The 14,785-nt window shown below is 37.8% G+C and overlaps 1 protein-coding gene across 2 annotated transcripts; it reads right to left on the bottom strand.

Annotated features, from left to right (window-relative positions):
- Nucleotides 1-391: 391 nt before the first annotated feature.
- Nucleotides 392-14,278, bottom strand: LOC127792142 (long chain acyl-CoA synthetase 8). Of its 2 annotated transcripts, none has more exons than XM_052322517.1 (12): nucleotides 14,087-14,278; nucleotides 12,441-13,034; nucleotides 12,272-12,352; nucleotides 11,832-12,104; nucleotides 11,192-11,323; nucleotides 10,937-11,110; nucleotides 10,571-10,800; nucleotides 3,404-3,521; nucleotides 1,760-1,891; nucleotides 1,556-1,690; nucleotides 1,060-1,266; nucleotides 392-817 (listed from the first exon to the last, which is right to left on the bottom strand). In XM_052322517.1, exons 2-12 carry the CDS (start codon nucleotides 12,987-12,989, stop codon nucleotides 653-655), a joined length of 2,196 nt encoding a protein of 731 aa, XP_052178477.1. In that variant the 5' UTR covers nucleotides 12,990-13,034; nucleotides 14,087-14,278; the 3' UTR covers nucleotides 392-652. The 2 variants fall into 2 exon arrangements, with proteins under 2 accessions (XP_052178477.1, XP_052178478.1); XM_052322518.1 differs by having other exon boundaries at nucleotides 12,441-13,059.
- Nucleotides 14,279-14,785: the final 507 nt, after the last annotated feature.

Consider the following 14,785-nt stretch of genomic DNA (forward strand, 5'->3'; position numbering starts at 1 on the left):
GTGATTCTATGTGTTCATTGTCTTGTAACAATAAGAATGTACCCAATTATATGGAAAAAATTTGTGTGGAGTTTCACAGGTGTGAGCTCATTTCATCCTACTTTGTGATAAAATGGGCTTGTTGATGTTAACAAATTTAAGTTTGTGAAAGCAGTCTCCTGGCAGAACATAAGAGAAACATTATGAATACGACCTTTTCTTTCAACACTTGTGAACTTCCAGTAGTAGACATGCCTTGGGCCTTTTCATTTAAATGCCACTTGATGATATCCCAAACACCATACAAGGGCATTCTTTTGTCTAATCACTTACATCCCTTTAACTAGATCAAATGCATGGTTATAGTTCATCCGAATCTCCCCGAGCCCAGCAGGAATAGAAGCCATGCAGATTACATCCAAGCAAAGAGCTTTCTAGGTCGCTTCGAACCTTTTCTTATTTAAATAAACAAAACACACAGACACACACACACAAACATCTTCAGTCTAATAATTATTCATCTATAACTCACAAAATTATAGGTCAAAAGTATCTAAAGGAACTTCTAAAAGTAAGCAGTAGTGGTGGGAAAGGGTGAGGAAGATAACAGGACAATACAGATGATAATGAAGTGAACATAACACAGAGTAAAATGCAGAATGATTAGGGTGCTTCACTGGTATAACTTTTGCAGCTCGACTTTGAATTTGGCCTTCAATTGTTCCCTCTTTAGTTTGAGAGCAGCAGTAACCAATCCAGTCTCCGGTGTCCAGGGCTCCGGTATCAGCTTAATCTTTGCAGGAGTCTCAAACTTGTCCAGTTTTGCAGCTTTTGCCACCTGCAGATGGTAATAGACATGAACAAGGAGCTTTTCAATCACATGGCAAGCTCAAAAGTCCTAAACAAATTCCAGACCCTGCAGACAACTTCCAGAATCCATTAAGGGAATAAAGGTTGATGACTTAATCCAATGCATGCAGGCACAGATAGGTGAATGCTTAAATATCTAACCAACCTTCCCAATCCTCCAAAATGATAGGAGATTGATGAGGATGCTATTCATAAAATAAAGGGGCAAACCTTCGAAATGGATTGCTGGACCTCATTTATAGCCTCTACTTTTTCACATAACTCGGCATAATCTTGATACTTGATGCCAGCTTCTTTGGCCCACTTCTCGAGGAGCTGATGAACAGGAACAACTAGAGCTACACAATAGTTGTGGAAAGGATCTGCATACAGCATAACATTGTCCACATAGTTGCTTGTCATCAGAGTTGCCTCAACCTACAGTGAATTATCAAGGAGAATGGATTAGTATATGAACTCAGCAGAGTAGAAAAGCCTAATGGTCAGCTTCTGCTAAGTATGGCACACTAGTAGCAACAAGTTAATTTGAATAAACTTTCTATGCAGCAGTACAACAATACCACAGATGGTTAGAAATGTGCTTCTTCACGTGATAGAAAGATGGAAGTTATCTAAATAGACAAGATCTTACAGAAAGTATGGTATGTCACTAAAAGTAGTGACATTTTCTGTGACTTATTTTGTTAGGGTAGAATTAGATGCATACCTTGCCAAGGGATATATATTCTCCGTGTTGAAGTTTAACAATATCCTTCTTTCGGTCAATGATTTCCAGGCATCCATCAGGGTGAAACTGTCCTATATCGCCAGTGTAGAACCAGCGCATGCCCCTCTCATCAACCTGCAATCATAAGGATCAGAGATCCCCCAGCAACAGGCAGCATTCTCAAGTAGCCATATAAAACCATACCTTAAATGACTCCTTTGTTTTTGCTTCATTGTTGAAGTACCCATCGGTTACACTAAACCCACCAACTGTGATCTCTCCTCGAGGCATTGGTTTGTCAGATGTTGTATACCCACCCTCTTCCCAAGAAACCAGCTGCATTTTAGAATGAAAGATATCTGTTTGGAAATGTGTTTCAAAATTGTCTAAAAAAGGGGAAAAGAAAAAAAGTAGTAGTGTGCAACTTTTTTCCTTTTTATTTCTCAATACTAAATAAACATTGTGTTTAAAAATGATACGAGCAACTTTAAACATTATGCATGTCATAGTGATCCATAACTCAAAGTGAATTCAAAACAAGTAGCTACTAAAAGGAGTAGGGGAGGGATCAAAGGGAGGAGAGAGAGAATCGAGTAAAACATAGCAAGGTTTGCTAGCATTAACAAAAATTACAAGCAAATATTTACAACTGGTTCTTTTCATTCTTTTATACAAAATAAACAAATAATCACAAGCCATACAGGAAGGGGTAACTACTCTTTTCATTGTTTCATATAAAGCAAATACATTCGTGTGATCCTAAGGATATTTTTCTAAAATAAATCTAATTATTACATTATCTTGAATTATCAAGATGTAGGTCAAGTTGACAAGGAAATGTAGAAGGAAATTGAGATCCTGTCCAACAGAAACATGTAGATCTTTTAAAGCCTAATCCTAAGATGAAAGTCACATTTCTGCAACATGCCACGCTATACTGGGCAATCTACTCATGCCCCCCCCCCCCCAGCAACTTAGTATTGAGGTCTGGTCTGGTGGGGTTAGTAAGAAAAAAGTTGAACTTCTACTAATATGTGTGGTTAGGTGGTTCCTGCATCAAGTATAACAAATTAGTATCAGAATAAGGTGCAGGTCCCATCCCCAGGGAAGAGGGGCTGGGGGTGGCCTGCAAATCACCCATTGACTCAGATGATCAAAACCACTGACAGCATACTGTGCTAATCCATTAGTAACTTGGGAACCTTAATTGTTTGACGGAATTCGACTTTGTGCTGGCTTCCCAATACTACTCTTTTTAAATAAAGATGTATAGAAAGCATAAAACTGCTTTATGGGCCAAAACTGTATTTGATGGCTCTGGCTGCCAGTAAAAGAAAGACGTTGCACATCTACTAATAGTCGTGGCTTTGGGTAAAAAGGTAAGCAGATTGATCCTAGAAACTAGTATTGGGGCAAGCTCATGGGTTCAAGTAGCAGCATAGTTTCAAGAAAGATTGTTGGCATACAGGGACCAGAAAATCATTCTTTGAATTGGAGTCATTTTATAGGGAGCAATTTTGGTGCTTGACAGCCACACCAGCACTGATGCAGCCCCTCCACACAATAAATACCGGGCCATGTGTAGCCAGTTAAAAGATTTTAGTGAGATGGCAAATGGATCGATACTATAAAACTGCATTAATGTTGTAATTGCTTGAATTTACCAACTCCTGATTATCCATGTTCATTAGGTTAACTTCAGCTCAATTTTCAAGTCTAATTTGAGTAATATTTACAAAATTATAGTCTACATGGGCAACTACAATATATATGTGTGTGTGTGTGTGTGCGTGTGCGTGAAATTACTAAAATCAATTTTTTTCCCTTGCAAACCAGGAGATGAAATACCTTGATGTAGCAACAAGGAAGTGGTGGGCCAACACGCCCAACAGAAGGGTCATCCCACTCACTAAAAGCAGCCCCTGCACATGTTTCTGTGAGGCCATATCCTTGTCCAATAGGCGCCCTGAGTAAAAATCAGTCACAGGAAATTAACTGTAAGGGCTAGTAAACTTAACAACAAAATAATTTACACATATTCATCTGTAAAATGTACAGGAAAACCATGTAAGTCTACTCTCAAAAGTGAAGAAAAAGATTTGCACAACTTTTTCCATTATACTCCACACAATGACTTATTGACAATCCTTTTGACATGAGTTCAAATCCATCTAGGACAACTGCTGGAAATATGTTCTCTCAAATTAAGGAAGATTTGTCCTTGATCCTAGAATATTCTAGGATTTAAGTTTTATGTATATATTATGTAAATATAGTATGTAAAGGATGTAGTTTAGGATGCTGTCAATATTTAGATTATTTCCTTCCTTTTTTGTTTATAATCCTCTCCTTAAAAGAGGATGATGTTCTTGCTCATTGTAATTTAATTAAGGCAAATTGTCTTTGATTGTTTCTAAGAAGGTATCAGAGCTGGATTAAATCCCAGCCATCCATTCCGTGTGAGGCTCTTCTCGCAACCGCCTATGCCTTCTCTATTGGCCTCTCGTTTGGCCGCTAACGCTCGGATCCAACAATTCCCAGCCTTCGCCCTGGTATCCCAGCCGTCGCCAAGCTCAAATTTACTGGTCACGGCCACCCAAGATTGACCCAAGGTCATCTTCTCTGTCGCTTCCTCCATTGTCAACCACCAGGTCGCCTTCTACCTCTTGCGAGTGCAAGCTTCTGCTGGGCGAGTGCAAGCTCTCCATTCCAGACGGTGACGCCCACTCCGATTGGGTCGGTTGTGTTTGCTTCAGCCACTGCCGATTGCTCGTGACCTCTCTACCTTGACCAACTTCAGCCATTGACGATTGCTTGTGGCCTCTCTGCCTTGACCGCCTTCTGCTTGCTGGCATCTTACATCGACAACAACCAATTTGCAACTACCTCCCAGATCTTGGTAACCCTGCTTGTTTCCTTTCCTTCTTGTTTTTTCCCACTCCCAACGTGATAAGTTATGTCGGAAGTCACTTCCGAAACCACCTTAAACCCTGCCGCTGCCATCCAAACAAAACATCCAGCAACCCAGTCAAACCATTCTAGCACCCATTCTGTCCAAATCACCACTATTTGTTTAAATGGTGATAATTTTCTTCGCTGGTCTCAATCTGTCTAGATGTATATCTGCGGTCAAGGAAAAATTGGCTACATTACTAGAGACAAAAAGGAACCTGTAGTGGATGACCCAACACACTCTGTTTGGGATGCTGAAAACTCTATGGTCATGACATGGCTGGTCAATTCCATGGATGAAGATATCAGTTCCAATTATATGTGTTATCCTACTGCAAAAGAGTTATGGGATAATGTAAATCAGATGTACTCTGACCTAGGTAACAAATTTCAGGTTTTTGAGTTAACTCTAAAGCTGGGAGAGATTCAGCAAAGAGACGATTCCGTTACCAAATACTTCCATTCATTGAAGAGACTGTGGCAAGATCTTGACCTCTTCAACACTTATGAGTGGAAATCTACTGAAGATTGCAACCACCACAAGAAAATGGTTGAAGATGGTCGTATTTACAAGTTTCTTGCTTGCCTTAATATTGAGTTCGATGAGGTGCGAGGGAGGATTATTAGCCGATCCCCCCTACCTCCTATTAATGAAGTATTTGTTGAGGTTAGAAGAGAAGAAAGCCGAAGAAGTGTCATGCTCGGCAAAAAAACTGCTGGTGAGTCAATTGAAAATTATGCCTTGTTTACTGATACTGCTGCCTACAAGGCTGCAAATTACCAACGTAGGAGCAATGAGCGGCCTCGGGTTTGGTGTAACCATTGCAACAAGCCACGCCATACTCGTGAGACTTGCTGGAAAATTCATGGCAAACTTGCCAACTGGAAAAGCAATAAACAAGGAGACAAGGGCAGTAACCGTGGGGTCCCTACTGCGAATGAGGTTGACATAGGTCCCTTCAACAAAGAGCAGATTGATCAACTCTTGAAGCTGTTACAATCTAGTTCCTCATCTGGTATTCCTAGTGTTTCCTTGGCACACACAAGTAGAAAACCTAAAGCTCTTTCTTGTCTCCATTCCTCTCCATGGGTTATTGATTCCGAAGCCTCCGATCATATGACTAGTTCTTCTTATTTATTTAATACCTATTCTCCTAGCTTTGAAAATGAAAAAAATCAGAATTGCCGATGGTAGTTTTTCATCTATAGCAGGAAAAGGTCTTATTAAACTAACCAAAAAAATTAATCTTCATTTTGTTCTTCATGTTCCTAACTTGGCCTGCAATCTTTTGTCTGTTAATAAACTTTTCAAAAATTGTAACTGTCGTGTTACGTTCTTTGAATCATATTGTGAATTTCACGACCAAAACTTGGGGATGATGATTGGGTATGCTAGTATGATTGAAGGTCTTTACTACTTTGATGAAATTTCTTCTGATAATAAAAAAGCTCAGGGCATTAGTAGTACTAGTTCAATTCATGTTTAAGACACAATTATGCTATGGCATCTTAGACTAGGACATCCTAATTTTGCCTAAATGAAACGTTTGACTAGGACATCCTAGTTTTGCCTATATAAAACGTTTATTTCCTGAATTATTTAAAGGAATGGATTGTTCTTCTTTTCAATGTGAAAGTTACATCTTGGCAAAAAATCATCATTCTACATATTTACCAAAACCCTACCAAGCATCCAAACATTTTTATATAATTCATAGTAATGTTTGGGGCCCATCTAAAATTTCTACTCTATCTGGATAAAAATGGCATGTTACCTTTATAGACGATCATACCCGTTTGTGTTGGATTTATTTGATACACAAAAAATCTGAAGTGGAATATTTATTCAAAAACTTTTACACTATGATTGAAAACCAATTTCAAACCAAAATTGGCATTTTACATTCTGACAATGGCATCGAGTATTTCAATGAGCACTTGGGGGATTTTTTGAAAAATAAAGGTATTCACCACCAAACTACTTGTCGGTATACTCCTCAACAAAATGGCATTGATGAACGTAAAAATCAACATTTACTCGAAGTAGCACATGCCATCATGTTTTCTATGCATGTTCCAAAATATTTATGGGGCGAAGCTGTTTTAACAGCGTCCTATTTGATAAGTAGGATGCCTACTAAAGTATTAAAGTACCAAACACCCCTCGAGTGCCTAAAAGATATTTTTCCCAACACTAGATTACATTCGGACCTTCCCATCAAAGTTTTTGGCTATACTGTGTATGTTCATATACCTACTCAATTTCGCTCAAAACTTGATCTTCAGGCTGTCAAATGTGTTTTCTTGGGTTATACCTATCATAAAAAAGGCTATAAGTGTTATGATCCTCTCACAAAAAAGATTCACGTGAGTATGGATGTCTCATTTGTTGAAAACAAACCCTATTTTACCAAAAATTCCCTTCAAGGGGAGAAACATGAAGCTAAAGACAATTTTTGGGATGTTTCTGTCCCCCTTCCAAATGCAATCTGTCCTACTTAGGAACCACATGTTTCTGATAATGGTCACTTAGGAGATTCTGGTTCTTTGATGCCAAGTAAAGGGGTTTCTCGGGCAGGGGGAGAATTACTACAAACTGATCATCATGATCTAAATTCTGAGCTTCAGGTTTATACCAAGAAGAGATTTAATCAAAAGAACAAAGACTTGAATGTCAATTCTGCACAAAACCAGTCTGAAAACCCGATAAATGGCATTGTAAGTTCAAGATCTCCCACTTCAACTTCTAGTCCACCTCCTTCTACTAGTTCCAAAATTGATTCTTCAACTATTTCCAATCATTTACCTACTATTTCTAATCTTGATATTCCTATAGCAATTAGGAAAGGTGTCAGAAGTTGTACTAAATATCCTATTGCTAAATACCTCTCCTACCACAGATTATCTAAGAATCATAAGGTTTTCACATCTAGGATTTCACACTTGTTTGTGCCAAGGAATATATAGGAAGCTTTGGATGATCCAAACTGGAAATTAGCAGTTATAGAGGAGATGAATGCTCTAGGAGAAGTGGCACTTGGGAGATAGTTAACTTGCCCAGAGAAAAAAATAGTAGGGTGTAAATGGGTGTTTACAATAAAATTTAAGGATGACGGGAGTGTTGATAGGTACAAAGCCAAACTGGTGGCTAAAGGCTTCACCCAGACTTATGGGATTGACTATCAGGAGACCTTTGCTCCTGTAGCAAAAATAAACTCTATCAGAGTCTTGTTGTCTCTTGCAGTAAATTCAGATTGGCCTCTACACCAACTTGATGTCAAAAATGCGTTTCTTAATAGTGATCTTGAATAGGAGGTCTTTATGAGTTTACCACCTGGATTTGAAAATAAACTTGGGAGTGACAAAGTATGTAGACTGAAGAAATTCTTGTATGGTCTCAAACAGTCCCCAAGAGCATGATTCGAATGTTTTGGAAAGGCAGTTACCAGTTATGGCTTCCTTCAAAGTCAGACAGATCACACTATATTTTATAAACACTCAAAGGATGGTAAAGTTGCAATTTTGATTGTTTATGTTGATGACATTATTTTAACTGGTAATAATGATACAGAGTTAGCAGTCCTCAAGTAGAAACTTGCAAAGGAGTTCCAAATCAAGGACCTGGGGATCCTAAAATACTTCCTTGGAATGGAGTTTGTAAGATCCAAAGAAGGCATCTTTGTCAATCAGAGAAAATATGTTCTTGACCTTCTTGGAGAAACAGGATTAATCGGCTGCAAGGTGTCAGAAACTCCCATTGAGCCTAATGTGAAACTATATGCTGCCAAAACTGAAGAAGTAAAGAACAGGGAACAATATCAAAGACTTATGGGCAGATTAATCTACTTGTCTCATACACGACCTGATATTGCTTTTGCAGTGAGTATGGTGAGTCAATTTATGCACTCACTAGGGCCAAAGCATTTTGAAGCGGTCTACAGAATCCTAAGATATCTGAAAGAGACTCCTGGAAGAGGCTTACTATTCAAGAAACATGGCCACCTACAAATTGAGATTTACACTAATGCAAATTGGGCAGGAAGTGTTAATGATAGGAGATCTATTTCAGGCTACTGTTCTTTTGTTGAAGGAAACCTAGTCACCTGGCAAAGCAAAAAAACAAAATGTGGTGGCTAGAAGTAGTGCAGAAGCAGAGTTTAGAGCTGTTGCTCATGGAATCTGTGATGGGATGTGGATCAAAAGGATACTTGAAGAGCTGAAATTTCCTCAATCAAAACCTATAAAAGTCTATTGTGACAACAAGGCTGCCATCTCTATTGCTCATAATCCGATGTTGCATGATCGTACAAAACATATAGAAGTGGACAAACATTTCATCAAGGAGAAGCTCGATGCTGGAATAATATGCATGCCATATCTTCCAACAACTGAACAAATTGTTGATGTTCTAACTAAGGGTCTTCACAAGAAGCAATTTGATAAACTTATTGGCAAGCTAGCTATGGAAGACATCTACAAGCCAGCTTGAGGGGGAGTGCTGGAAACATGCTCTCTCAAATTAAGGAAGATTTGTCCTTGATCCTAGAATATTTTAGGATTTAAGTTTTATGTATATATTATGTAAATATAGTAAGTAAAAGATGTAGTTTAGGATGCTGTCAATATTTAGATTATTTCATTCCTTTTTTGTTTATAATCCTCTCCTTAAAAGAGGATGATGTTCTTGCTCATTGTAATTTAATTAAGGCAAATTGTCTTTGATTATTTCTAAGAACAACACTATTTTGGTTCATGATAAACGATGTCATACATTTTTTATTCTTCCCCTGTAAAGTTAAGTAAATTGCACTATGGCACAGAGATGTCAGTGTGTTATTTCCTAGATTATCTCCCTCTGCAATCTTTACTTTTCACATGGGATGCCATTTCGTCGTGTCTTTATCATGATATAACTACAGGTTTTGCTTCTAGCCAAACCAAAATCAAACTGGAGGATTACAGACCACCTCTTGATCGCTGCGATCTTGCAGCAACCTATTCAATCTCCAAGTCCTTTTTCACTATTCACAGTTATCTTCGATATGAAGACAGTCAACTTGTCTACTGTTCAGGCATTCAGTTATAAGTATCCTTGTTAATGAATGCAAATAATGCATCCAGTCACAAATAATTCAAATTAATCCCTATTTAACTTTACCATGCAAGACTACCACAACAAAGATCTACTTAGATCAATGGAATCCTCAGAAAGCACTTCACACTCTTAACTCTTCCCACAAAAGCATCTATATCTGCCAGCATGCAAACTTCCATAGAAATACCTCATTTCATCCTTTTGCCTGGTTTCTTCAGCTTGTGTGGGAGCTAGACAATCACATCTTAAACACTGAAGGGAGATCTTGGTTCCTAATGGTAACAACATGCCTTTTAGATCCAATCATAAGTGCCTAATTCAGACCCCATAATACAAGAAGTTTTCCAAGGAAGGATCACATTAGAAAGCCCCAACAAGAAAGAATCCATCTAAAAACTGAGCATGTACTAAAGGAGTCAAAAGTGACCACAAATTGTCTGCAAGATTGATGACAATCATCTTCATTCACTTTATACTCACAGACTTAATCAAGATACGAGCATGGAAATGTTTCAACTTCATTCAGAAAAATATTCATGAGCATGCACGTAATACAACTTAGATTGTTTGAAAAATCGAAAAACTCATAGAAAACTGGAAACCTAATAAATGGCAACTTAAAACTGCAACAGATACCTCAATAATCCTGAAGAAACTATACTTATGACATTATGCATATGTCTTCCATTGTGCAAGTAGCATATCAAAATCACAGTGTTTCAGTGTCACTGACAAAGGGGGTCTGCACCTCATCAAATGCAGAACAACAGTTAACCAGGCAAGAGATAAGATATGTTCACACTATAATTTTACCACATAAATTACCACCATATTTTTAAGGATGCCCTGATAATTTAAAAAATTACTCTTGCATTCACCAATTTTCTCAACTACCAGGGTTACACATTGAAAATTAAGATAAAGGAGAGAAGGAAATCAAAAGAATTGTCCTATACACAGGATATTACCCCACACAGATGTTGATAAACCGCTGTGTCTCTCCAGATAAGGGAGCTCCACCACAAAGCATGAATCGGATTCTTCCCCCAAGTACAGAACGTATTTTTTTGAAAACCACGACATCCCACAGTAATTTTTCTAATCCCCAGGCTCCAAACCAACTACCTTCGATGGCAGCCAGCCTGCGGTTGTAGCCAATACTGAAAAGTGTCTTCACAAGACTTCCACTTTCCTCAACCTATTAATATAATAGAAAAAGTCAAAGAAGTGCTGATTAATCACCATACTGATATAACATGTGAAGCTGCAGCATCGTAATCCAGCAACAACAACAATATGACAGTAAATTTTTATTTCCTGTCCAAACTCCAAACCTTCTTTGAAACTCCATCTCGAACACGATCCAGAATTGCTGGAACTGCTGCCATGAGAGTGGGTTTTAAAACAGAAACGTCCCCCTTGGTTCCCTTCTTGATTTTGTTAGAAGTGTCTGTTAATGTCAGGGTCGACCCATAACCAATGGCAGAACCTGCAGCTAACATTACAGACTGCAAAAGGCTCATGTCTTTAATGAACACAAATATTCCTCAAAAACATCCTATGTGCATAAAGTTCATTGATGAAAATACCTCAGCTGCCAACTCAAAAACATGAGCCAGCGGCAAGTATGCCAAGTAAACATCACTCTTTCCTAGTCCTGGAATCACAGTTATAACTGCAGCAGCAGTTGCTACAAGGTTGCCATGGGTCATCATAACTCCCTACATCATCAATACCGACATATCCAAAAAGTTTTAAGTTCTCATAGTGTTGGAACGAGATAAAAAACAAAAAAGAACAAAAGAAAGAAAAGGTGCAAGCTGCTTATAATTTAATAAAAAAAAGTGCACAATTCCTTTAAGGTCATCATCATGAATTTTACTGCTCTATGTAAACATCTTGTCCAAGCTTATTTTGCATGGTAAAGAGGAAGGGACTACCAACTACGTTAGAGCAAAGCAAGTTGGGACTCAGCCTCTACTTACAAAAAGTATAGGTCAGCACTCAAGCTTCTATTTAGAATATATATATAAAGAAAAAAGGGCCAATAATCAAGCTTCTTAATAACTCTCTTTATGTTAAGACTTTTTCACGTTCCACCTGTTATCATCCCATTACTTTCCAAATTACAATATTTAATATGTAGTATTTTTTAATTGATTTCATGTTCAGCATAGCAGAAAACAGAAGGTAAAGAATGTGGAGTGAAAACTGAAAATTGCAGCAAACCTTTGGTAGACCGGTACTACCACTTGTATACATGATAACTGCAATATCCTTCTTGATAGGTAGTCTTGGATGAACAGAACTCTCTTTCCCCAGCTTCTCCACCTCAGAGAAAGGCATAACTGTCCAAGTGCTCATATTTCTGGAGGGATTTGATTCACTTCCAGTCTCATAATCTTCAAAGTAAATGATGTTCTTCATTGTTTTTAGACTCGAACTTACAGCATCCAACTTCTTCAGTTGCTTAAAATCACAAATCAGAGTCGACACCTGGGTCTGCCAGGATCATGCAACAAGATCATCTAAAATCATCTAAAATCACAAATCATGCAATGAAATTATAGCAGCTCAACAAATTGGGCAGTAAATCATCTAAAATCTTGCCCTAATCTCAAGAGAAGGGATGAGTTAAGACAGCTCTGCTTTAAGAATGGTCTTCCTACCTCATTAAGTGAGTGGATCAGAGCATCCTCTCCTAGAGAAGCATATATGGTAACAACAGTGATATTCTGCCGGAAGCAACCCTGAAACCCAAGCACAAACTTCATCTCTTCACCCACAACACAGAAAAGTGAAAAACAGCATGAAAGTAGAAGAGATTGTCAGGGCTACCTGAAATGCAATTAACCACTCTGCCCGAGTATCAGAAAAAATGGCAACACGAGTGTCCACATCATGACCTAATCTAACAAGTCCTGATGCAAAGTTGCAAACACGATCAAACACCTGCCCATAAGTCTCCCAACGATACTCTCCCAGATGTAGCTTTTCAAATTTTCTACCATCACTGGCTGTAGCAAAGTCCCTGCTGATTAGCTCTCTAGTTCCAAGAAATAGTTGTTGTGAGTGCTTATTACAAGACTGCTCAAATAAAGCTGCCATAGTAGTGGCCCCTTCCCAAGGAACTTCAACCAATTTGGACAATCTAGCATTGCGCATTGCTAGACCAGCCTCATCTCCAACATCTACAGGAACCCCTCTTTGTTTCACTTTTTTCTTCCCCGCAAGCATCACGGACACCAACAAGGGTATGAGTACTGAGAGAACAATCACACCCAACATGCCAATCAATCCATAGTCTTTGAAAACCGAGGTGTAATCACCATTGGATATTTTTTTAATAAGGGGTGAGTTCAAAAGAGTTCCCTCAGATTCCTCCATTGTATCTGATTCTGTACTGCCAGCGGCAATTCCTCTTCAAAAGTCCTGATATAGATTTGAAGAAGCAGTACTGTAAGCAAAAATTTATAAAAAAATTATCTAAGAAATATAGTTGTGTTGGGTGGGAACTTTCGGCATGACAAATAAACAACTTACTGAACTCTCATCTTTTATCAAACAACAGCTGAAATCAGATTACGGGCAAGGAATCAAGAACTAAGTTACAAGATGATAAATTAATTTGTTACAGGATCTTTTTACCTTCTTTTCATTTACAAACGCAACAAATATTTACACACACAAATTTTATGTTCAAAAGTAGAAATTAAATTTGCTCTATCTATTGCAGTACAGAGTGGCAGATAAATGGCATGTAAAACAAATTGAAATCTACTTTCAAATCACTTTTAGTACTTAGAATCAAATCTGTGATGTTGATTATGATAAACCGCATGTCTCCCTTCCAAATAGCATATGGAATAGAAGATATTCCCCAATTAATATCCAAATTTGGGAGGTTAGTTATGATCTACATCACATTCTCTTCCTAACTGCACACAGATTCTCATAAATACTTACGAAAATTACATATATTCATACATTATCAATGTCCATTGATGTGCCGGAATTTTATACTAAGTACAGAGGTGCCACTTGCATATCCAATCATTTGCTTGAATCTTATCTCACATTTAAAGAGTAACCCTGATCAAGCAAACTTCAACTTCTAGCCTCTTCTGCTCCTTTTTTTTTTTTTTTTCTTTTGAGTAACTACAAAAGGAAACCTGTTAAAAAAAAAAGAGAGGTGGAGATAAAAACTGAAAGTCATGCCATGACTCGCATACTGCTCCACCTTAGCATGAAGATTTCAATTACAGATGACCTCGTACGCAATAAATTGTGATCGTGATCACTTCGCGATCACGATCACGATCACGCTAACCTTAAATCTACTCAAGAAGCGAGTTTAATTGAATCTCTGGAAAACAATCTACAGTCTACAGCAACTAATATGCAACAACCCGCAGATGACGCAACCATTGACATCGAGAAATGAGAAGAAACAGAAACTGAAAACGAAGGTGCCGTTTGTTTACCGGGAAAATTTGTCAAGAAAAGGTGTTTCCTCTACGAGAGCAAATTGAGCATCGTCTTGGATGATTTGCCTCCGGAGAGACGAAACGTGCTTGCGAGAGCTGGAAAAGGCCTGGGAGTGGAATGAGGAAAGCTTTGAAGGTTCGAGGCGTATGTCATCCGTGCGGAAACAGTGCGTTCGATTGCACAACTCGACAAGAATGGAATCGACGAATATGAATGGCGTTGAATTGATGCCCAGGGGTAGTTTTGGTATTGCAGTCGTAAAATAAAATACTAACTAAGAAACATTTTTGTGTTTTTATGTTTTAAAACGTCTTAAAATGTTTAAAATAAAAGAATAAAAGCTGTGAGTAAAACTTCGGGTTTAAATCAAAGTAATCAAACCAAATCTATTAAAATTGTTTGTTTGGTTCGGTTTAAGCTAAGAGTCGATTTAATTCTATTTTTAAGTTTGACAATTTTGATTCGTCCGATTTTCGTATTGAAAAAAATTGAAATAATCAAATCAATCCAAATATCAAAAAAAAAATTATTTTTTTAACTTTTATATTTTTCATTTGTTTAGTTTTTTTTATTTTTCCAATCAATTCAATTTTTTTCTTATTTGTTCTTTTTTTTTATTCAACTAATTTAGTTCAATTTTGATACAAGTTCAGTTATCTTAGTTTTAATATTTTGGCCAATTCGATCACCAAACC

Source organism: Diospyros lotus, chromosome 15 (assembly GCF_014633365.1).
Source record: "Diospyros lotus cultivar Yz01 chromosome 15, ASM1463336v1, whole genome shotgun sequence".
Classification (NCBI taxonomy): domain Eukaryota; kingdom Viridiplantae; phylum Streptophyta; class Magnoliopsida; order Ericales; family Ebenaceae; genus Diospyros; species Diospyros lotus.

What these genes read in the sequence shown, in the direction of transcription:
- LOC127792142 (XM_052322517.1), bottom strand. Translation starts at nt 12,989, where the DNA reads ATGGAGGAATCTGAGGGAACTCTTTTGAACTCACCCCTTATTAAAAAA. An exon ending in TTCCTTGTTGCTACATCAAG is followed by an intron (nt 1,892 to 3,403) that starts GTATTTCATCTC and finishes TCTAAAATGCAG; the next exon opens with CTGGTTTCTTGGGAAGAGGG. An exon ending in AATATATATCCCTTGGCAAG is followed by an intron (nt 1,267 to 1,555) that starts GTATGCATCTAA and finishes AATTCACTGTAG; the next exon opens with GTTGAGGCAACTCTGATGAC.